We start from the raw sequence: 25,212 nt of genomic DNA on the forward strand, positions 1-25,212 counted from the left end.
AAAAAAGTCACATAGTAGAGCTGTCCATTCCCTCCAGCATACATACAGAAATTGCATTAAGTAGTAATCCCTTTGTCCTAAATCTTTAAGCAGTTTTGCTTCCAAAATCCTCGGTTTCTTGCAGTATATATAGTGACCAAACTCGGCAACATTTGTTACCAGGGTCTGTTCCTTGTTGTCCAGCAGGTTGGAGTCACAGTGAAATTGTACCAATCAATTGGGCAGGTTCCTTTGCTTCTTTTTTGAAAGGTTTGTATCCTCAAAGATTATATAAGATTAATGTTATCATATATCAAATTTTGAAAACAAATTTTATACAAGAGAGATAGAAAAACAATAAATGTTATAAGATAAATGGTAGTATAATATTATTGGTGGTATTCTACATGTGAAAACTCAAACAAAATAGAATAAAAGAAAATTTATTTGAAGCTGAATGATTTTTTAATTTTATTTCAACTTTAGTTTGACTTGATACTGCAACTAGTGAGTCCAAGACTAACATTAATACTATTTTAGTGCATGTTGTTCAACAAATATAAATAAACTGTTAGGGACAAAGTCCCACATGATGAGCTTTTCTTTTAGCTTGCACTCCAAAGCTATAAAAGAAGGCTTGGTGGACCCTTTATTAACATTCCAAAATCATTTCTCTTCTCTTCCTTTATTTATTTAGTCTAGTTAGAGAAAAAAAATACGAGAAAAAATAGTTTCTCCGTTCTTTTAGTAGTAGTATTTTTCTCTTTGTTAATTAGAGTGTCAATGTGCTTTTTTCTTGTGTTTAGAGAGAGAAATGTTGTACTTTCTTTCACTTAATTAGTAAAATTCTTTTCACTCATTATGATCTCATATGCTCTTTTCTCATCTCTTATTTTAATTAAGTTATTATTTTGTTACTTGTTACCCATCATAACCAAAAAATAGAATGGATAAAATTTGTTTTAAAAGTTTGGTGTTGAAGTGCTTTCTAGGAAGTCTTACTTCAAAAACATAATTATAAAGATTTACATATCAAATTCTGTTAAGGCCTTTTGACTCAAAATCTCCTTCCGCATTTAACTTTTGGTACAATTACTTTATATAATTGATGTTAAAAGAATTATTTTTATTTAGAAATAAATTTTGTTAATTTAGAAAATGTAGTCTTACTTATAAAAAAATTAATCATTTATAAGATAAAATTGCAAATATATGTCTAAAATTATGTGGTATATACATCTAAAATAAACTTTTATTACCTAGAAAAAGCTAAAAAAATTAATAATTCCAAAAGCAATTTTATTTTTTAAGACGGTCACCATTAAAACATTATTACTAGATACATATTACAAATATAAAATAAATTAAATATTGATCAGTGTGTTCTATGGGCACTAGTGTTCATGAAAATACGTTGGAATTTATATTGCTATTATTTTTATTTAAATTTCAATTATGTAAAAAAAAAATATAGTACTAGTGTTCATGAAAATAATGGGATGCATTTATATAGATGCACTTAAAGTAAAGGAAGGATTAATTCTCGTTCATATTAATTATTCAATAGGTATAATTAAATTTAAAGAGATAAATATAATTAGGGTTGATTTGAGAGTAAAATAACTAAAATTTAAATTTTAGATTGATAAAAAAAATATACTTTTAATTTTTATAAAGAAAAAGTCACGCATATTATATATATAAAGGTTCCAACATTATAGCTCTCATAAAATGAACAAAATTCTCTCAAATTTTACTTTAGCCACGCTTATATATTGTTGGGGACCGACCCTAAGTATACTAATGTAAAATACTCTTTTATAAATCGGTTACTATTAGAATCAATCCATCTTAAAAACACATGCATCTATATACCTAGAATTAATCTAGAAAATTAAAGATAATCATACTGAAAAGGGTTAATAATATGCAAGGAGATTTGTTAACCCTTAATTTAACTATAACATTCAATGCAAGTAAGGATCTCAAATCCAAAATTAACAAGATACAAATGCTGCTCAAGTAAAACAATATCTCCATTATGAAAAACAAAATAATTTACTAGGCTACAGGATTATGATGCTTATATCTTCATATTCTTAAACTGTAGAGCTACTGCTAGCTTCTTCTAACTGGGTACGTATTGTATACTTGCTTCATCTATTTGCTATATATTTATATATGGACATGCATGGAGCATTACCGTAAGTCAGAGACTGAAGGAAAGACCTTCTTCCCTCTTATCCCATACGGTATCATTGATTCTATCTCCATATTGGAGGTGCAATAACTTTGTCTGTTCACAGTATAATCCTACACTTGCTAATAAACTTATCGGAGAAATTTACATATCTAGTCCATAAAGTTCGAACCTCAGGTAAGCCAATTTCAAGCCACGGCTTTGCTGGGCCGTTGAAATGAACAACAGCAGCAGCTTCCACTCTCTCTATGCTATTGCTAATTTCTTCTGATCGATGGCGATAACCCAAATCAGTGACGAACCATGATGAATCTATGGGGTGCACTTGACCCGCAAAAGCAATCAAGGCAGGTGGAAGCACTCCAGGATTCCATAATGTCAACCCAGACTGGACGTTCTGTGTCAAATTTCAAATCGTACAAGTATACATGCAGTTAATTAATATGATCATCAGAATTCACAAGACAGAAGAAAACAGCACCCTCCATGATAAAGAATTGAGTATAGTGCACAATTAATATTTCTCTCTCTCTGTCAATTATAAGATGACTAATGATAGATGCACACATACATAAATTTATATACTTCGATCTTAAATAAATATAAGCAATAAAAGTCTTTTATTTATTTTTATCTCAAATATAAATAAATTTTAATTGCATGTTTATTTAATGAAATTATCTTTAAAATATCCTTCATTTAATAAGATTTTTTTAGTTTAATATTAAGTTCCAATAAAAAATAATTTAGAAATAAATGCTTATTTTTAATTAAGAATAACATAATTTAATATAATTAATTAATTAATTTCCTTATGAAATACATCTTTTTGTATATATAATCGAAACGGGAGGAAATATATATAGGTGATGACAATATTATTTTTTTTATCTATCTTGTCACTGATATACCACATGCATCATATATCTACACATTTTTCTCTTATATCTCTATTTTTCTTTAGGTGTCTAGTAGCGCATTAGTGTCCATGGATTATTTAACTAAGACATTATAATACTTGCTTAATTGATATTTCTCATAGTCCATACAAACTAATAAAAGATTTAATGAACATTTCAAATCACTCGTGTTGTTGTTCATTAAGAATGATGAGACACCCTAATTAAGAAGTAAAAATGTGAAGTCAAAGCAGTATCTTGCTGGTATCATTTTGAAGCATATGGAAATTTGTCAAAATGGATTTTAAAGAGAAATGCAGTTGTCTAATAACTTCCTTATGTTCATCAACATATACTTACAAGTTTCAACCATTGATGATAGGTCTTAGTAATATCTGATCTCCTCCAAGCTTCAAGATCAAATATATTCACGCCAAAGAGCCATGCACACTTATCACCATCAAAGTTGGATGATATGATAGGATGTGAAAAATTCAAGAAGTTGACGTATTTGTTTCCAGGGCAGCAACTGTTCTCACACCATGACTTGAACACTGAACCACTGACTTTGCCATTAAGATCCAGTTCCCATAAAGAAGATATGTCATGTTGTACTACAACATCATCATCCAGCAATACTACCTTGTTTAGATCTGGAAACAGCTGTGATGGTCCACAAAAAATCAGATTATGAAACAATCATCAATCATCACTTAGCATTCGTCTTGTTATTACTAAAATCTTACTCGAGGTTTTAAATTACAGTCCTATAGTTTTGTTGAATTCCTTGATATTACACAAAAAAGTGGAATAATTATCAATTTTGGTGAATCTCATGTCTAAATCATGAAAAAGAGTTATTAAATGAAACTGTTAGACTCAAACAATAATAATTATCAATAAATTTTAATCAATATAGAAAAAATATTAAAAAATAATAACAAAGAGAGTATTATTAACATTCCTCTCACAGGAAATTGCGAACGTCAGAATTAGTTGCAAACACCACAAAAACCTTCCAACTTTGAAATTGTGGTTGTCCACTGTTATTTAAAACCTTGATCAATCTTAGCATTAGGGCTAGCTAAAGAATAAAGAAAAAACTAGCATGTATTACCTCAGGGATATAGATGCGGAGATGATTCAACAAGGAAAGGCTGCTAGGCCTTAAAGCTTCAAAATATCTGTCATGCTCTTCACTATGGTCAAGCTCCTTTTCTTTATAGTTGTTGTAGTAGTGCTTCCAAATTAACTGATTTGTTTCCTGCATCTCTTTAACACCAGCGTTCACTTCTTTAGACCAATCACAGTGGTGTAACCCTCTAACTTGTACAACTGCTGAGTTAATAGAGTTGATGGCAAACCAAGTATGCATTGGAGTATAAGTTTTCTTGTCAGTAACAACGTGAAAGACTAGTCTTCCAGGGTTGGCTGAATTTTCAACAGTGGAGGTTACAACCACAGAAGCTGCAAGGACGTTGTCGGTTAGGAGAACAATGTGGTGAAAGGTGGGGTCAACAAGGCGAGAGACATGTTCAGGAGAAGGTAGACGAGATCGTGCCATGGCATTTACAGCGTATTCTTCAGCCAACTTCAAACAAAGACAATGCAGACTTTGAGGAACACCGTGTGAAGCTATATGCCAATTAAGTGACTCCTTCTTTCTTGCTGATTGCACCTCACGTTCCATCTGTGACAGCTACATATATATAAACATAAAATAAAATGACATGTCAGACAATATACTATATCCTAAGAGTAATTAACAAGCAAAAGCACAATAACAACGTAAATAATCAGTAAATTTTGTGTGTACCATGGCTTTGGTCTTGAAAGCAAATGCCTTGAGGTCTTGTTTTAACGCCAACACTTTCACAAGCTCGTTAAATGACATTGCTCCTCCTTCATTAGCATTGCCATCATTTGCCTCTATTAGCGCTCTGGTCAACTCATCTCTGAGTTTCTTCATGCACATAAATACAGTATCACCGTAAAAAACGAGAATGAAAGTCACGGGAACGTAAAAATATGAGGAAAAATAAATAAATTTCTCATTTATTTTTTTTCATATATCTTTCTTTTTCCTATATATAAAATCTAGAATAAATTAAAATTTCACTTAAAACTTACAAAGTTATAAATAAAATCATTTATGTGCTTTTACCAAAGTGTTTAAGCTTTTTCAATCAGTTTTATAAGGTAATATTAGAGTCTCTATATAATATGGTTTAGAATTTAATCAATCCTTATTCTCCTCATTATTCTAAATAAAAACTAAATTTCAGCACCTGCAATTTGAAATAATCGGTTCATTGTCATGTATAAATAAAAGTTCAATTTCAGCGTAATTTAAAATCGTTGGTTCTCTGACATGTCAAATGGTAATTAATCTGTAAGCTTAGAATATATTAGTCAAATATCATTTTTATCAAAGTATCTCTGAATCTTTCTAACCCATTTTCTGAAATTTTAAATAATTTTTTTTAACATTTGTTGTGTCCGTAAGATATTGATTACGTTTTTTTTTATTAAATAATGGATTATATGTTTAATATGTTATTGTCACTTATAATTTTACAGTCTTTTTTCTAAAATTTTATTTTGTCTTATTATTTTTCTTTTTGTCGAATCCCCGTATGAACAATATATGATAAACAACACAAAATTAAAAATTATGTCGTATTATTTTTTCTAAACTTTTATTTTGTCTTGTTATTTTTCTTTTGTCGGATCCCCATATGAACAATATATCGTTCGTGCTGGCAGTGTTCGTATTTAAATTCATTTTCATTTTAAATTTAAAAAATTATGGCGTTTATCTTAACATTATTTTTTACAACACATAATAAAAAAAGACAGTTAAATAAATAATTATAAGCTTTTTTATTAAAAATAATATATATATATATTATTGTACTTAGTGTTGTGTTTATTTTATAAAAATAAATCATAGAAATTCAAAAATTATTTATTCCAGCATTATCCAGCTCACTTTAAAACCAATTAATGATAATATAATTTATTAAAAAATGTTATTCAAAGAACTACTTATAAGTTGTTTATTCAAATAAAAATAAACAAGTCAATTAATAAAAATAATAATAGATTGGTTCTATACCAGATTGGCGTCTCCTCCGCCGAAAAATGTCGATCCCACGCAATCTGCAACAATTACAATGGTTCATATATAGATGTTGTCATAAACATTCCAACAAAAAATGAGCTCATTTTAAGGATGATTTAAGAGTTAAATTTATCTTTGTATAACTTTGAGTCAAACCAGTTAAATATGTAAGTTTTTTATGTCCTATCAGTGTGAAGATTTTTATATACCATCTCCTACTAAAATAATAACTTAAGTATGAAAAAAAAACATAAAAAGATCAGATTGAATTATTTAAAATTAAATATATTAAAATAATATTTAAATAAATTTAAGTATTATTTTAATACATTTAAATTAAGAAAAATAAAGTAACATGAAGAGTGAAACTTTCATTCTATATCAACTCTTTTAATTAGACACCTTTAAGTGTATTTTTCTTCTCTTTTATACGGATATGCATTTAGCATGCTATCTTATCAATGAGATAAAGAAAATCTTTTTCAATCATCTTAAACTAGTGATTTGATTACTGATTAAGATTTAATATTGATTGGTGATTAGTGATCTTAAGTGCACATAGTATTATAAGTGCATTTGATAATATTATTATCTCCGCTGATAAAAAAAAAGTACATTTATACTATTCTCCTATTAAAATAGACTTTTATTTCACTAACATATATTAACCTTTAAACCTTTAATTAAAGTCAATTTTTATTGCATAGATTATTAAGATAAAGCTTTAATTTTATTGAAGAATAATGCTAAAAGCATTTATAAAGCTACACCTAAATATTATCCTTAATAAATAAAATAACCTATTAGCGATATAGGATTTAGGGGTTAATTAGGGAAACATTAAAATTAAAGGTATCTTTCTATAGTTTATAGGTATTTTTCATTGGAGATAATTTTATTTGACTTAAATATTTTCCATTGAATTATTATAGAGAGTATATAGCCATGACTCAAATTAGAAATAATTCATTAAGTTAATCAATCCATTAGATCAATAGTTAAAAAATTAAAGGTAATACAAAAATAAACTAGTTTTTTCACCCAATTCTAAAAATAAAAGCATAATATTTTTAAAGATAAAAAGTACTTATTAAAATAATATTATTTCTAAATATTTTAATTAATTTTAAATTCCACTACACTTTTATCTTTTCTTTTGTTTTATAATTTCACGTTTAAACCACACACATAATCTGTTTCATCTAATTAAATTGAAACAACTGCTTTGTCTATGAAAAAACAAATATTAAAACAAAAAGAATGTTATTGCATGTTTATATATATATATATATATATATATATATATATATATATATATATATATATATATATATATATATTAAAAGTTTTAATTGCAGCAACTATTTCTTATTAAAAAATTCGTTTCAAAATGTTTCTTAAAAAATACCAGTATTATTAAAGCAATCGTCAAGAGAATTTTGAAAATTAGTAAATTTCCTTGAGATTATTATGTTGGACCTAGAAGAAGACAAATGAAGCTGAAAATAGTAAGTTTTGGTATTTATTATTTTCAGTATGATTATATACACTGAAATTCATTCATATGTACTTGTCCCACACTCAACAGTTTTCCTTACCGAACTAGCTACTACGAAACAGTTAACAGTAAAAGAAAAAAGAAAACATTACGAACCAAAAGTAAAAAAGGAATCGGAAAAGAAAAATTACCAAAGGTGGAGCACACCGCAGAAGATTCCAGCACCAAAACCGCCACTCTCACAAAGCTGAGCAGCAATACGATTCCGAGCACCACCACCATCCGGTTGGAAATCCGGCGAGCGGCAACGGTGTAGGCAGGAGCAGTGGTCTTGGCGGATCCTTTTCCAGCGACGACTCTCTTTATCCCCTTTGCAGATACATAGAACTTCATCTTGTGAATTCCATTCCCTATAAGCTATATCTAGCTAGCTTTCTCTCCGATCGAATCGGCACAGGATCTGAGTCACGAAGAGAGTGTGTGTTGCATTCGTGTTTGGATCGGTTTCTGCGATTGAAATGAGGGTTAAGTTTTTTAGTTGCCGCAGAGAGAGAGAGAGTGGAAATGCGAAAACCAAAGTCGCGGGAAATGATTATATTGCAATTACACCTTGGTGTTGCCATCTCTCTTTTCGCCACTTGTTTTCACGTTATTTACTCTTTTGACACTCATTCACCGACACCTCCATGACGTGACACCCGCATCTTCGAGATGCTGCTTACTGCCTCTACCTATGACCAGTGTTTTTTCAAAAATAATATATATATTGATAGAAATAATCAACATTTTATTCGTTTGTTGATATGATTTTATTTTTATTTTTCATTTATAATAAGTGAAAATATTTAAAAATTAAAACAAATATTAATACTTCCTCCTTCTTTATATATTATACACTTTTTATTAGATTTTTTCAAGTTGTTTCTTGTATTAATTTTTTTAACTAAAATACCCTTAATTTATAATAAATATTATAAATTAATCCGAGCCATTAAATAAATAGTAATAATATATTATGCTAAAAATAACTCGGATGTACTCCTATAATGATTAACAGCATTTTTAATAGCAGTAAAAAATAGCATTTTTAGTAAAAACTTATACTTTTAATTTTTTATTGATATTCTAAAAAAATATTTAAAAACTTTTAATATTGTACTATCTTTTGGAAATCTAAGGTTTTAAATGACTATTTACAAACAAGTACTACCACTGTACCACTTTCACTCGTTTTTTTTAAAGAAATTAATGTTGAAGTCGGTGATTCTGTCTCCAACCTCCACGTGTTGTTCAATTTTTTCCAATGCGAATTTGTGCTCTTATAATTTTGTATCCATTTTTAAAATATTAGTCTATAGTTATTGATTATATTCTAAAACTATATATTATCGAATTATGTGTGCAACTCAACGCGCTAGATGTACTCAGAAAGCAATCACAATCAAAATATCTAGCTAGGTATATATTTGGGCTTATTTATTTTAGAGAGAAAAATAAACAATACTATTAATTATTAATAAATAAGATTAATAGTTAATATTATGTACATATGTAATAAATTATGACTGTTTTAAAATATTAAAATTTTTCTTCATGAGTATACATATTTTAGAGATGCTAGCCAAATCTATATTCAGAAAATATTATATATATATATATATATATATATATATATATATATATATTCAAAATATTAAATAGCATATTTTAAACTAGTTGTAAATTATTGTTATTATTATTAAATTTGCCAAATTGATTATCACAAGTTCTACATTTTGTATGGGTTTTATCAATGCTCTCTTAATTATAAATTAAATTTGGATGGACATATGAAAAGGAATCTACCACTTAGATTTAATTGACGTTAAGTAGTAGTATTTGGTACGGCATACGGCCCCAGTTTTTAAAACGTTGTGTACAGCAACACATCCAAATCAAGGTTTTAAAAAACAGAGTGGGAGGTCAAATGGTTTAATTAATTATAATTAATAATATTATTTTTATTTTTGATATAATATATTAAATTATATTAAACAAAAAATCACATAATATTTATAACTTCATAATATTAAAAAAAAATTTAATTTATAAAATTCATGACTCATAATATATAATATTAAAAATTAAATATGAAACTAAATAAAATATATCATAATATTTAAATTTAATAACACATAATAATATTTATTAGTAGTAACTACGCTTAAAAAATAAAGATAATAAATACAATTATCTATCATCATAATATTGTTTTAGAATTATATCAACAATTTTAATATCAAGTTTTTAATTTAAAAAATAAAATAGAAATAGTTTTTTGGGCAAACTGATTCAAACTTGGATGATTCGTCCAGTTTTGGATAAGTTCAATTGGTTTTATACCAGTTTTTTTTGTAAGACTGGTTTCTAGAGTTAAATGAACTGGTTTGATTATTAATTTCTGGTTCAACCAGTGCATGCTAATTGGTTGGTTTGGTTCAATTCTAATACTAATATTAATCTGACTTATTAATAATTTTTGCGCGCGTGTGAAATCTTAATTACTTGTAGTTCGATGCCAACTGAGAAAACATAATCCTGTTTCATCATTAACCAAATTTATAAACTTCAACGACTGTATGCTAGATCTTAGTTTTTTTTTTTTATTCTGCTACAACGACTGTAGGTTTCTACACCGATATTTTTCCGCCAAGGAAAAAAAATGGTTATTATTAGTAAGTGTTTACCTAAATTTTGAAAAATGTAGAGTTCTACAAAAATATGGCAAGTGGTAGTGATTGTATACCTAAAGAATTAGATAGGGATGCAAATAGGTAAGAGGATGACACGTAAAGAAAAAATATATAATGGGAAACAAAACTTGTATATGAATTTATTTTTAATAAATACTACTATATATCCTTTAATTTAAATCCTCTATTCTCTTTCTACCAATTTACCCCGGGATTTAGATCCTCTCGTAAAACGATATGATTACGTTGGAAAGTAAAAGACATAATAGAAAGAAAATACTACTATAACTAGTAGGTTTAATAATTTATTTGTCTCTTTTGTTATTCTCCTTTTTAATAAAAAAAAAGTAGTAATTAAGTATATCGTGCAATGAGCAGCTATATTTGTAAAAATTTAAAAGTTAAATTAAAAATATTATATAAAATTAACTCAATTGATAAATAATTTTTTAATGATAATGAATATAAATATACAAATATTTAGAACCTTTAAACTTTTAAAATCTCAAACTATTCTAATCAACAAAAAAGTCATTTATGATTTACCAATTAAAATTCTATTATAATTTTTTACATTGATCAAAGAAATTTTTCTTCAATTAACGAAAAGCGTGAATTAATTACAGGTGACTATTATCAGAATTCGGTTGGATGCAAGTAATTCTAAGTTGATGAGGAAAATATCATAAATCTCAAAAAGAGTTAAAAAAAAGGAAATCCATAAAAGTAATTAACTTATTATAGAGCGAGGAAACTAAGTTAGAGAGAGCTGCATGTGCTCTGATACAACAAAAAGCAAGCACTCATATGTTAAGTGGAACTAACAGGTCTAGCAATCTATACCAAGTACCAACACTAAACTAATAAGTTACACTCAAGTTATATTCACATTGATATGATGATAACTATACATGCATTGATGCATGTTGATGCAATATCTTTGTCAAGTTGCTTATATCGATATATCATACAAATGAGTTTTACAATTGGTACCTAAGACAATTAATTAAAAATCAAACACGTGCATTTTAAGTATCTATTAGTTTGGTTTAATTTCTTTTTTTATTCCTTTTTCTAGAGTCTTATTAATTAATTATTTTACTTAAACATATAATTGAATGCCTTCATAAATATTCAAGTCTCCCTTTATTTCTTACTCATGGACCACCCTTAAAAATTGTTATAAAGGTCTCGAACGTGATAAGACTACCAAAATTAAACACCTCCTACAGGAAGGAACAGTATATGCACAAAGGACTACGACATGATTGTCTGACCTTAATTTCTCCTATATATTCAAACGGAACGACCAGCTGATTGATTCTTGATGCAGAATTGGAGCAAGCACATAGATGAGTTGAGTGGTTAAGAAAAAATTTTAAAAAATGTTTTAAGTTTGATTCTCCTGTAAAAAGTAATAATAATTAATATTTTTTGATAAAAAAAATATGCTATCTTTTATCTCTGGCCAATAATTAAATAATAATGTATAGACAAATTTTTTATGAATACGGAAAATCACCGCCTCATCATTAATTATTCTTGAATTGTATCACACCGAGCCCACTATGATAACGTTATTTATTTATGGGCTCGTTGATTCAGGATAATATGGACGTGAAATATGGCACTCACACTACCTTGAGTCATTATACAATGAAATGGACAAGGATGTTGTGGCTGTACATATATTCAGTTTTTTTTTTTAAAAAAAATAATGAAAATTGATTCTCGTGGAAACAAAATAGCCTCACATCATTAGGATGATGAGTGGATAGAATTATGGATTTGAACAATAAATAATTAATAAGTTAAAATTAATTTTAACTTTTAAGTCTGTCCTTTTTCGTTTTTGTGAGAGAGAGATATTATTTTCATTCAATGTATAGTATTATATCTTTATGTCATATTCACTATTAACATTAAATTCAGTCCTTACCACTTTAATCTCCAGTCCATATGAAACATCTGCTGTCTTTTTTCACCTGTATATATCTACTTCTTGACTGTTGAGCTATCACTATCTATGGCTTCATGTTATATATGTTATGTCACCATTTTGATGACTCGTTAGACATTTTTTTTAGCTTGCACTGATAGTGAGCCTTGTAGCTAGATTTATCATGTTTATGGACTCTTCGCCTAATTAAATTCTATTTTATGATATAAGCTCTATTTTTATCTCTAAATTAACTTCAGACGACATTTTTACATTCTGTGTGTGTGTTTTTGTCAATTTCGTCTATATTTGCTTCTAAATATAATTGTTAAGAAGAAAGTAATAATACCTGAATCTCACATGCATATATGTGTCTATTTTGATGGCATGTGAATCACACATTTATCTATATTGAATTTACAACAAAAAATTTATTTCCATCCTTACAAGTTTGGTCGACATTTCACTTTAGATACTAAAAATGAATATGCGCGCAAAGGAAAGTTATAATTCCCTTGTGATCAAGGTTGGTGCAATTCTAGATATTCTTGTAAATTTTCAGCTTGCTTATGCTTTGAGGTTCAGAAGTATTCAGGAGGTATTGGGTGATGAGGGGGATAAACAACACTTTTATTTTTATTAATTTTCTTTACTTTATTTTATAATAACGGGTAAAAATTAATGAAACCAAATGTAATTGTTACTGGTACTGAGCGCATGAAAGCAAAAGTTATTTTAAATTAATTAATGATATTTCGGGCTTGATATATATATATATATATGGAGACTCATACCTTTTTTTAAAAATATGTAGGAAAAAAACCCACGAATCTTATATTTTAATTTATTTATTTCAAAGATGTTATCATAATTTAACATTTAATTGTTTAAAAAAAAAATAAAAACTTGGTTTCTCTCCCTTCTGTGGTATCTCATGTCATCAATGCATTTGGCTTTTTTTTTTTTAGTTACATTGTCGTCATCTCCTCTCTACTAGACTACTACCGATGACCACCGTGATATGCCACATTGAATCCAAATTCCAAAAATAAAGCCTCACTATTATTTGATTTTTAACAATATTTTTTTTGTCTAAATCTTTGATAAAAATATTATTAAAACTCTTTGACAACGTTAAAAAAAATATAACGTCAAATTATAAAAAAATATGGTCAATTTTTTTTTTTTCTGTGACATGTGTAATAGTGCGTTAAGCTGTAATGCAACAAACACGCTTGTAATTTGATCGACCACCTCTGGCTCATTGGTGTTGGGCTCCTGCACTAGCTAGCGACCATGTAAATCACTGAGTTAAAACATAGCAAGAAAGAGAAAATGCATTGAAACGGAAGACATTAAAGACCAGAGACAAATCGTACTCTTTTTTTAATTTTTTAAAATCAGATTAAATGTTAAATTACGGTAACATCCTTAAAATAAATAAATTAAAATATTAAATTAGTGATTTTTTTCCTACACATTTTTGTATTAATTGCTAATACACATACACTAAGAGAGGATATAAGTATGTTAACAATCATATATATATATATATATATATATATAATTAGGGTAACAATCATTCGAAAAAGAGTTTTATTGTCTATGATAATTTTGTTTCTTTCATAAGCTAATTGTAACTCTAACATGTGAATCTTGAAAATGAATTTGCTCAAGTATAATAATTAATAAAACAATAAATATGTTTTTACCTTATTATTCTGTTTAAGCTTTAATTTGAAAGAATTATTTTGTGAGAAAGAGTGACTCTAACTGAAGAGTCTATTGAACTTTAATACAAGAATGAGCTTAAGAACTTGCATGTTTCCAAAACCAATGTCGTATATATTTATATGTAAGAAAATACATCTAACAACAAATTACTAAAGAGTAAAGACGCATAAGCGCCATGAAATCCTAAAATTTTAAAATCCAATTGACATAATAACTTATTTGAAATCCTAAAATTTTAAAATGGGTAACGAATTAAACAAAAAAGTAGAATATAATTGAAAGGAAGAAAAAAAAATATAATGATTAAGCATATTGAAACCAATATGGAATCTGCTTTACAAAGGACACATATGAAAAGGAGGAACGTGATGGAGTGCACAAAGTCAAAAGCTAAATTTATGGAGCAAAGGTGAAAGTGGCTGAAGGAACCAAGCATGCACATGATTGAGGTTTGTTGTCTTTGGTGCTTCTGTTACAGAACAGAGAACATGCAACGTCCGAGTGGGCCCACAATTGGCCCACTAAATAGTTAGGTGCTCGCTGTTCTGTTGTTAGCCCAATATGAGTCTGAAAGGTGCGGGCTGGGACCCAAGATGTCACGTGTCATGGCATGTGCGTCACAAATCGTATCAACAAGAATGCTTCTTCATTAGGATCAAGCATTTTCTTTTTTAGTAAAACAACTCAAAGCATTTCATTGGTAAGAATAGTCTTAATACAAGATGATATGTAATGAAAAAAAAAAACTAGTGACTAACATGAAATTGTGATATCTTTCCTAGAAGATGAACAATATAATTTGCTTGTCTCCTATCAAAATACTGAAAACAACAGCAGGATCAAGCTTGTAATAAGAATATCGGTGGGAATATATATTGTGAGCTCGTTTGTTTAAATTTATTTTGTAAAAAGAATGTTTTTTTTTAATGAAACAAACAATTGTTTTTATTTTTTATATATTTGTCTATTTTTTTTCTTAATTTACCAAAAAAAATCATGCCACTGCATTAGAATTAAATCCAAAGGTTTGGCTTGTTGAATAAATACAAAGTTACAAAATATTCATGTCATAGAATTAGCAAATATAGGGTAAAAGAACAAATGATTTCTGCCCAAAGTTAACTTACGGCACAATACTTTAATATTTTATGACTTGAGAACCTTTTAAAAGTGATGTTTATATGATATGTTTGCATGTATAATAAATTTATATGTATTTTTATTAATTAAATAAATAAAAAAATTTCCATGCTACTCTGGACAGGTCAAACTCACTATGGAGATACATTCAAGTTACTTGATGTTCCTTGTGCATACCTTGCTCAAGAAGATGAGATTAGTGAGTAGAGTTGACGTACGCATTAAATCACAAAATGACACTACAGCAGGTAACATTATTCATGAACCCAAAATATAATTAATTTATATTGGTAGAATAATAGTATTCACTCTTATTTCAAAATAAAAGATGAATTAAAGTCACATTTAAATTGAATATAGCTTAATTTACAGCTATGATCTTGGGCAGAAATTCTATAATTTCATGGATTTCTGCTTCTAATAGACCAGAAAATTAAACTAAATATACATATTTATTTGACTTTTTCGTATAAATTTAACAGATCTTAATTTATATGCAATAGTTTTTGTATGCAAAATGGAAATAAGTTGGTCAAAAGTTTTATATATATATATATATATATATATATATATATATATATATATATATATATATTGTTATTACACAAATTCCCAGTAATATTTGAAATCGTTAAGGTGGGATATTATGTATCATTCGGAAAAAGATCAGGTGTTAATGTTAAAAAAATTTTATCAAGAAGGTAAGGGATGAACTTAGAAAAAAAGGAGGTGAAAACAACAGTTCCGAAATGACAGCAATCCAGTAACCGACTAAAGTGGAAAACTGCAAATCGTTTACCGAACACAACAATGGGTTGTCCTTTTGCATCTAGAGATTCAACTCAACACTTCAGAGGTAGTGCCCATTTTGGAGATTCAACACCGTAGGTAATCTCCTTCTGATTTGAATGATGCATTTGATTTAACGCTATCTACCCTTCATGGTTTACCACTCTTCTCTCAAGAAATTTTTCGTAAAATTTTGATCTTTTCTACCCTTTCTATCAACCCTTCTTGCAGCATGTTGAAGCGTGGATACAAACCAAAGCCATGGAGTGGAGCTCAGAATTGCCGGGTTTCTGTGTTCCTCATGTTTTTTACATTGGTTCTAATGTTAGTGGTTTTCCTTTTAGTATTTCGTTATGACAGTGATGGTGCTAATCCCATTTTAGCTTATGAACTTCCTAAACAAAAATGGAATAGCTTTGACTCTTTGGTGCATTTGCATCCAACAAAAGAGTTCCGGAATGAAACTGATTTGATATGGCAAGTGCCTGAATCACCTAAAGGTGTTCTCTTTCTGGCTCATGGATGCAATGGCAGGGCCATCAACTTCTGGGACAAGTCCCCTAAATGCCCTGATTGCATTGGTTTGCCTGAGGAACGGTTGCTTGTACTCCATGGTCTTGCCCAAGGTTTTGCTGTCATTACTATTTCAAGTGCACAAAGATGTTGGACATTTGGTAAAGAAGTGTTGGTTGTTAAAGACATTATAGAGTGGTGGATTGGTAGAAAGAAGCTTGAGAAGCTTCCTCTTGTGGCTTTGGGTGCTTCTTCTGGAGGGTATTTCGTGTCTGTGCTTGCCACCGCCATGAAGTTTAGTAGTACTGTGCTCATGATTGCTGAGGGGATGTTTGAGCAAATTGATGTTAAAGGGGACTACCCGCCGACCCTTTTTGTTCACATGCCCAAAGATCTTTATAGGCAGCAGAAAATAGATGAATATGTGGAGGTTTTAAAAGATAAAGGGATTGATGTTGGTGTTGTTGAATGTTTGGAGTTTCCATTGTCACCAAGTACTTTAGCTGATAGAATTCCAGGGCTTGATCAGGCTCTTTCCAGAAATTTATTTGAGTTCTTTCAGGAAAAGGGCTTTATTGATAAAAATGGTTATATGAGGAAAGATGGGCGTCAAATCAAATGGAAAAAGGCTTTTGAGGAGAAGAAAGCTCTTCTGCTGGATAAGAATCTGGTCCCTCACATCCAAGAGGAGCTAAACCTTGCATTTGCTTACCATGAGATGACTAGTGTGCATTCTGACCAAATTTTTAAATGGTTGGAAACTCACATGAGCTGATCAAAACTTACCTGCATTGAAACCACTTGTATATGATGGACCTATCCTTCGTCTCAATTTTCCTGAAATTCAATCTGAGATCCATTGACTCATGTAAAAACTGCTATAGTGGTTTCTTTATCAGAGATTGAGTCTCAAAGGCTGGAATTTCTTAATTAGGTGCTACCGTCAGAAGTTATCTATGTAAAAGGTATGCCTCTGAACCTTTGCACCAATACCATGTGTGCTTTGGCAAGCAGTATGCTGAATGTTATCTTAGATTTTGTTAAAATTGTAATCTTTCTACTGTTTTTCTTGAGATTCGAAGCACGAATAATTGTTTAATCTTTGAAATTCAAATACCCTGGTGGACTTGAGTTTCAAAATACACTTTTTAATATGGCTATCAAATTATGAGTCTGACCCTGCAAGTTTGACTACTAGACTTATTTGCCCTAGGATCTAAACCCAAGTTGACATCTATACTTGAATAAAATTCAAAATAAGAAATGCAAACATGATTTTTAAATAAGAACTGAAATGAATAAAATTGAAGCAAGTTTTAGATGAGGGCTTCCAATTTTCAAGGTGAAGAATTATGACAGTATTTTAATTAAATGCATACAATTTTCCTTGGGTTTTTACCCTTTGCCTGTATTGATGGTGAGAGGTGGAAAGGAGAAAAATTATATGAGATAGTAAAAGATGCCATTCTTTGGATGTTTAGAAAGGATATACAAAAGGAATGGAATCAGGGAGACTCCTTTCCACTCCACACCTCTCTATTCCCTTCAAATTGACAGGGGAGTGGATGGTTGGGGGGAGTGGATGGAACAACTTATGAAATTATCTTTTTTGCCATTCATCCTAAGATTTAATGTGTTTGATATGAGGGCACCATGGGAACAATGAACTTGTAATTCTTTTAATTCCATTCCCTTCTGCTGTAATTATGAATGGGAAGTGGGAACTTTCTTCCTTTCTATCAGTAAACATCTAAACTATAGTATTATGGGAGCTTTCTTCCATTCTACCAATAAACATCCAAACTCTTGTAATCATCTGGTGCTGTTTTTGTCCCTGCAAGTGGAGGTTCTAAGCACAAGAATGCTCCTGAAAATGGAAGTGATGTGGGGTGAAAACATTGTATATTGTATTTTATGTGAGATCTTACTATCCTTGTTAGGATCTTACGATATACATGTTCCCCTCTTTTCCAATCCTAGGTGGGATCTCAATTTGACTACCTTGGACATATGGATGACTTCATATTCCTCTTGTTTGTCATCTTAAGCATTCAAAAGCTTTTGGAGCTTAAAAGTTATATACACATTGGGATTCATAAAGTAAAAGTTTTGGGTTCATTCAGATAAACTAAAATAAGTCTAATTACCCATTTAGTTCCTATAGTTTTTAAACTTATCCCTTTTAGTTCATATAGTTAATAAGTGAATTTTTTAGTCCCTGAAATTTATATTTTAATTCCTAAAAGGTTCCTACAGTTAAAATTCTTTAACTAACAGAGTTAAAAAAAATTTAACGGCAGAAACTTTTTGGGAATTAAAATGTAAACTTCATGAACTAAAAAATTCACTTATTAAATTTCAAGGACTAAAAAGTCCATTTATTAACTATAGAGACTAAAAGAGATAAGTTTAAAAACTATATGAATTAAATGGGTAATTAAACCACTAAAATAAATGCTTTGATCATATAATTTTCTTTTAGATTTTTTTTCTAGAATTTATTAATTTTTACTTGTGAAAAAGAAAAGCACAACCCAACTTTTTCTTTGAGGCTTTTGCTTTTTTTTTTTCTCCAAAATACTTATCTAATTAATATAATTTTTTCAAACATATTTTGAATTAAAAAAATACTTTCTTTTTAAATCACAAAGAATTTGATCCATGTTCTTTGTTTTATTCCTTACCAGTAAAAAAAGTAAATATATTATATATAGTAAAGCAATATAACTTTCTAGCTACGAAGTACACTAAAGTAGTAGAGGTCTTTAATATCTCAGTTATTGTCTTGCTCAAAAGTATTTGGTAAGTTGAAGACGCGTTTTGGGTTTTGTTTGTGTTTGTGTTTTAAAGATATAATGAATCTTTTTACATTACACTGGGAAGACTACCCTCCTTTTATAGTCTTTACCTGCCGGTGTAATTGTTCTGGACCATACCACAGCCTTGTACACTTCCCGTTGAGGCAATTAAAAAGACATTAATTGGAGCTCACATGGCGCTTTAATCCTTCCTCTGCCACTGTAACTCATCATTCCCAATTCACATAGGGGCACCATTGCAAGCATCTTGGTCCATCTATTGTCTTTGTTTGCATATATATTGGCAACAAAACCGTTCCCTTGAATTTCACTAGGAAACAATTCTAGACAACTTCATTCTTTACAGTTTGTTCCTTGTTCTCGTTTTCAAGACTCACCATATCATTCTTATCTCTTGAATGCAATCATGTTGCATGAGCAATCGACATTTCTAGACTAGGGCTATTTCTAAATTACACTTTATGGGTAATCAATTTCTTTTGACAGATTATCTACATCCTTATAGGTGGACCTTCATTAATGAGAAGATGATGCACCCTTTTAGTGCTGTACTTATAACAATCCTCAGTTTTTATTTGATGAATTATATCACAGATTCTGATTTTGCCTTCCATTTTAGCTGAGTTGAAGTGATTTTTATATGATGAAAGAAGTTTATCTTAATAAGAATTTTGCATTTTTCATATATAATGAAAAGAAGTTTGTACTTTCGGATGCAGATATAATTGAACTATTGAAGTAACAATATATAAACTTTATTACAAAATAAGAAACCATAAAGGCTAACATGAACTTGTAAAGTAAAACGATATCCATATTACACAAGATAAAAACCTAAATAACACACTCTTAGAATAAGTCTTGGACATAATATTCTTAACTAAATAAACTGACACACAAACCAAATTAACTATATCATGCTCAAGGCTTCATTCGCCCCTCATTGGCCATCTTGAAGAGGTTGGCTTGCGCTTCTGCTGCCTTATTTGAGGCAAGAGATGCTATAAATCTGTCTCTGACTTGCTGGGTTGTATAAGGGAACCTGTTGTTCACCAAGGAGTTAAGAAAGGAAGCTGTCCCTTCTCTGTAGAGTGCTCCTAGCCCATCAGTTCTAGTGTTGGAAAGTGCTTGTGGCAAGCTGAGACTGGCACCAAATCCTGGCATACTAGAGACACCAAATGCATGGCCTAAGGTTCCCCACCAGCCTAGCAATCCCCAAATGATTCCTGGGTGAGTGTTCCAGTAGCTGCAATTTAGAGGACAAGGTCCCATAGGTTACTTAACAGTGTGGCTGTATATCATATCATAGTTTATAGTGCAATGTAGTGAAAAGAAGTAGGAACTTACTTGCATGTACCAGTGAAGGGAGTTGGGGAAGGAAGGTAAGGGGGTGTGGAGGGGATAGTGGGGGTGCCGGGGTCAATTGGGGTTGAAGGTGGGCTCACAGTGATTGGTGTTGGGGGGCTACCACCTCCATAAGTTGGTGGTGAGTTATAGTACCCACCTCCTCCTGAGGGAGGGTGTGATGGTGTTGATGGGGTTGATGGTGTTGTTGGGGTTGATGGTGTTGTTGGGACTGAGGGTGTTGGAGTAGAGGGGTCATGTGGTGGTGTGCCACAGTTGCTGCCTGAGGGTGGTGATGGGGTTGGATTGTAACTTCCACCATCTGTGGGTGGTGATGGGGTTGGATCATAGCTTCCACCACCTGGGGGAGTTGATGGAGTTGGATTGTAACTTCCACCACCACCTGAGGGTGGTGAAGGAGTTGGATCATGGCTTCCACCAACTGGAGGACTTGATGGAGTTGGATTGTAACTTCCACCACCACCTGAGGGTGGTGATGGAGTTGGATCATAGCTTCCACCACTTGGAGGAGTTGATGGGGTTGGATTGTAACTTCCACCACCACCTGAGGGTGGTGATGGAGTTGGATCATAGCTTCCACCACCTGGGGGAGTTGATGGGGTTGGATTGTGACTTCCACCACCTCCATGTGATGTAGATCCATGATGAGAGGGTGTTCCATGTTGAGAGTGGTGTGGTGAGCTTCCGTGCCCACCACTCCCAGAGCCATGATCTGGAGAGCAGTATGAACCTTCAAGAAGTAAAAGCAACATATACTATTAGATTTTAAAGTTAAATGTCAAGATAGTTTCTTTAAGAGCTCTTGATCCTTCATACTTCAAATTTGAAAGTAAATGGCCTACTGTAGCTAGCAAGGAAATGATATCTTCTATTTTGCATAAATAATGAAGTAAATTATATAGTTGAGTAAGAGAATTACATAGAGAATTTGATAAATCTGTTCCTGCATGTGGGTCTGGAGAGTTGAAGTTCTGGTCCACAATGATGGCAGTGGTAGATATTACAGGGATGACAAGGTTCTGAGCAAGCACTCCAAGTAGCAATGTGAACATAGTGAAAGAAATAGGACTGTGTCTTTTCCTCTCCATTGTTTCTGACTGCTTAGAACACTGAGAAAGAAGAGAAGGGGGGGGGGGGGGGGGGGGGTGTTGAGTTTGGAGAGGGGAGTGGACTGGGAAGAATATATAAAATGGTTCACAGAGTGGAGTAAATATTAGCAGGTGGAGGAGTATGCGGGTTAGTTGATGTTTTGCAGGAGCATTTACTCCATATTTACTACTACTTCATGCAATAATGCCTGAATTTTCTAAAATAGCTTTAAAACACAGGACTTGAGTTTAGTTGAACGCACTCTGCTAACTCTGGCCTTTGTTTCCTGTTGATCATAAGCTTGAGCTGGATTGTACTGACATTACTCATTAGCTTTGAGTGTTGCATTTGTCTTATTATGGCATTAATTACAGGCGTAAACCAGTTTATATTCTGTAAGCTTAGTGAGTTATACATTTATTTAACCTTCAATAAATCAAATCAAATACTACTTGACAGAGAAATCTCCAGCAGCCGATGCATTTATTGGGGCTAATGGAGACGTGCCCCAGGAATAATTTTTCAATATTATGCCCCATGAAAGATTTCTAAGTATTTATTATAATGATACCCTTAAAATTTGCTGGATCTACGTAATATATAGTCATTTGTATAATATCTATGTATGTATACTCCCATGCATTCGTAGATATATAAAAGCTGATAGTGTAATATAAAACCCACAAGGTATGAATCAAAAAGAAAATAAAGAAAAAAAAAAAGAGAAGAAAAGAAAACATGAATAAAAAACTCACCAGCTTGGTGTAACTTATCAATTTCCCTCAGTTTCTTTTCTTCCACTTTTTATGGCTTATTCTTGGACTTAAAATATATGTATAAAGTAAGAAAATAAAGATGTATTTAATGTTGATTTTTAAAGTGGGCTAAATTTAATGTGATAATTTATTTCAAATTTGGATGTTGGAAATTTTTAACTTTTTCACTTTACATGGATCCTCACCTTAGAGTAGTTTGTTAGCTACATATTATTGACGGTTATCACTGTTTTGTACCAAGTCTAGCACATAAATTGCAATAAATATATGATATTTATCTGAAAATTCTGTTTATTTTTTAAATACTACTCACATTTTTATTTGAATTAATAAATAACAATTAGCATTCAATTTTTTGTTGTACAATTATCATTCTATTCAATCTAAACATTTTTTAGTATGCAAATTCAATATTTATGTAATAATCATTTTGCATGAAAAAATATATTGAACTAAGGCAGTTGAAAAAAAAAAAAGAGAGAGAAAAGGGACCCTAATGTCGAATATTACAAGTGTGAGTCATTCCGAACTAAATGACAATGGCAGAGGGTAGGTGAGTTTACTAAAAAAAATGTTGGGAGAGTAGTGGATAATACGAGTGGTGTTTCCCCCCATTTTTTTGCCGGCAAGATTACAAGCTGTCCTCACATTTTGCTATTACTCGAGCATCGATTTTGAATTTTTATATTACAAATTTGTTTACGTATACTCTGTTTACTAAATTTTTTAGAAGTATTTATAGCAACTCCTTTCATGGAATTATAACAGATTGTTTAGCAATAGAGTTGCCCATGAATTAGCATCTTTAGCTTTTGATTTGCATGAGAAATACTTCCCTTCCTAGTGGAACATTTTGTGTCTACTAAGTGTGTGTGTGTTTGAATTTCCGGTGGAGGGTCTAAAAGTATGTTTAAGAGAAAAATGAATTTAAAATTATATTTAGTAAGTCTCCAAAAATATATTTGAGACTAAAATTTTGTCTTGAAACTCAGTTGTGGAAAAATAATATTTGAGATGTTTTTACAAACTTAAGTTTAACCTAAACTTAAATTTTCAAATTTTAATCCAAACATACATAAATCATTTTGTGTCTACTACCGAATAACATCTAGTTTTTCACCCTCAAAAGAGAAAAAAAAAACTTCAAAAATAAAGGTGCATAAATTAATTTTAATTTATGGAGAAGTTTAATTAATATATTTTACTTATTTTTTTTCTATAAATGTTTATAGAAAAAATTATCAAACACATATCCTTAAATATTTGTTGATATAAATAAATAAATGTGTGTAGACTGTAGTGTATAGGACTGGAGGAAGTTGGCTGTGAGCTGTCGCATATGGACTAAATAGAAAAGACAAAGCTGTTGTCTATTTGTTAGTAAGGAAGTAAAATGCTATTGTTATCCATGGTTGTGGAAGTAGGAACTGGAAAGTCTCTCATCAATGGAGTTGTGAACTTTTCATGGATTGTGACTGTTTTGGGACAGGTGCTTCGGAAGGGACATTTCTGAGTTCATTCGTTAAAGCTTGGATTTGTATATTATTCTTCATCAATAGGACATAAATAAGGATTTGGATTTTTCTCTTTTCAAGTTTCTTAGGGTTTAGTAACACGTTGTCCTACTACTTTATGACATTTATATTTAAAATTGATTTTATATGTAAAGTTAAAAAAAAAAAAAAACTAAAAAATTATTGTGAAATACTCTGACAAAAATTATTTACGTGTGAAACTTGAAAATATAATTGAGACACTTTGCAACCTAAGAAGGATGGACACTTCAAATGAATGTTATGTCCAGGTGTTAGATACTCTTTGGACACTCGATGGACATCATGTCAGATAGGGAGTTGGATGCCGCCAATACTTTTTCAAACAACTGAACACGCTGCAAATACTTCTCTAAACCAACACAACATGCAATAGATATTTATCTGGACACACCACAAATATTTTGAATTACATGAAGTAGATATTTACCATGCGGATGGAGAATTCTAGTAATTTAAGGAAATTAAAATACATGCATTTGAATTATTTGTAATTGAATTCTCTTCATTTTACAAATAATTTATTTTAATAAAGCATTTCAAATTGTATTTTAATTTATTTATTTGGATAGAGTAATTCAATGTCTTCTATGTAAATTTTTTTAATATTTATTTGAAAATTAAAATTTCAATATTGAACTTTATTGAAAATAAATATTAACTAATTTTTAAATATATCATAATTTAAAATAATTTTAATAATAATTCAAAAATATAAATATAAAGAATTTACTAGCACCACCATATAAGAACATTCATTTATAAATTTATAAAATATTCACGATACAAATCAAATCATGAGAAAATAAATTTGGTAAATAAAATCATAAAAAATAAGTAAAAGAAGTACATACAAATAAGTGTGATAACAACTTATAATTTTAGCAAAGCATATGATTTCTAACTATTCAATACTTTTACAACAATTATAGATTTTAATGTGTCCGTGTTATATTTGTGTCTGTCTCCATGTTCGAGTTCATGTTTCATAGGTTTCAACACCTTTTCATTTGCTGGAGTTTCAATTTAGATTTTTTGTGCCTACTGCCTTGGTAAACATACA

The 25,212-nt window shown here is 30.2% G+C and overlaps 3 protein-coding genes and 1 non-coding gene across 12 annotated transcripts; 2 read left to right on the top strand and 2 right to left on the bottom strand.

Moving 5' to 3' along the window:
* Positions 1 to 1,994: 1,994 nt before the first annotated feature.
* LOC100802290 (probable galacturonosyltransferase 15) lies at positions 1,995 to 8,275 on the bottom strand. The gene is made up of 6 exons (XM_003545091.5): positions 7,892 to 8,275; positions 6,197 to 6,240; positions 4,895 to 5,041; positions 4,196 to 4,777; positions 3,439 to 3,741; positions 1,995 to 2,576 (listed from the first exon to the last, which is right to left on the bottom strand). The coding sequence occupies exons 1-6, from the start codon at positions 8,091 to 8,093 to the stop codon at positions 2,280 to 2,282; spliced, it is 1,575 nt and encodes a 524-aa protein (XP_003545139.1). The 5' UTR covers positions 8,094 to 8,275; the 3' UTR covers positions 1,995 to 2,279.
* A 7,690-nt stretch (positions 8,276 to 15,965) lies between these two features.
* On the top strand, positions 15,966 to 24,304 carry LOC100799601 (uncharacterized). Of its 9 annotated transcripts, none has more exons than XR_005888421.1 (3): positions 15,966 to 16,129; positions 16,266 to 17,512; positions 24,086 to 24,304. XR_005888421.1 is itself a non-coding variant. In XM_006595686.4 (2 exons), the coding sequence occupies exons 1-2, from the start codon at positions 16,056 to 16,058 to the stop codon at positions 17,320 to 17,322; spliced, it is 1,131 nt and encodes a 376-aa protein (XP_006595749.1). In that variant the 5' UTR covers positions 15,966 to 16,055; the 3' UTR covers positions 17,323 to 17,732. The 9 variants fall into 9 exon arrangements, 1 of the variants encoding a protein (XP_006595749.1); XR_005888422.1 differs by lacking the exon at positions 24,086 to 24,304 and adding an exon at positions 23,890 to 24,061; XR_005888423.1 differs by lacking the exon at positions 24,086 to 24,304 and adding an exon at positions 23,897 to 24,061.
* MIR10186I (microRNA MIR10186i) lies at positions 18,729 to 18,886 on the top strand. The gene has a single exon (NR_161722.1). It is a non-coding gene; the product is annotated as a microRNA MIR10186i (primary transcript).
* On the bottom strand, positions 20,106 to 21,899 carry LOC121173472 (protodermal factor 1). Its single transcript, XM_041009198.1, has 3 exons — positions 21,651 to 21,899; positions 20,714 to 21,461; positions 20,106 to 20,612 (listed from the first exon to the last, which is right to left on the bottom strand). The coding sequence occupies exons 1-3, from the start codon at positions 21,817 to 21,819 to the stop codon at positions 20,288 to 20,290; spliced, it is 1,242 nt and encodes a 413-aa protein (XP_040865132.1). The 5' UTR covers positions 21,820 to 21,899; the 3' UTR covers positions 20,106 to 20,287.
* Positions 24,305 to 25,212: the final 908 nt, after the last annotated feature.

This window comes from Glycine max, chromosome 14 (assembly GCF_000004515.6).
Source record: "Glycine max cultivar Williams 82 chromosome 14, Glycine_max_v4.0, whole genome shotgun sequence".
Taxonomy (NCBI): Eukaryota; Viridiplantae; Streptophyta; class Magnoliopsida; order Fabales; family Fabaceae; genus Glycine; species Glycine max.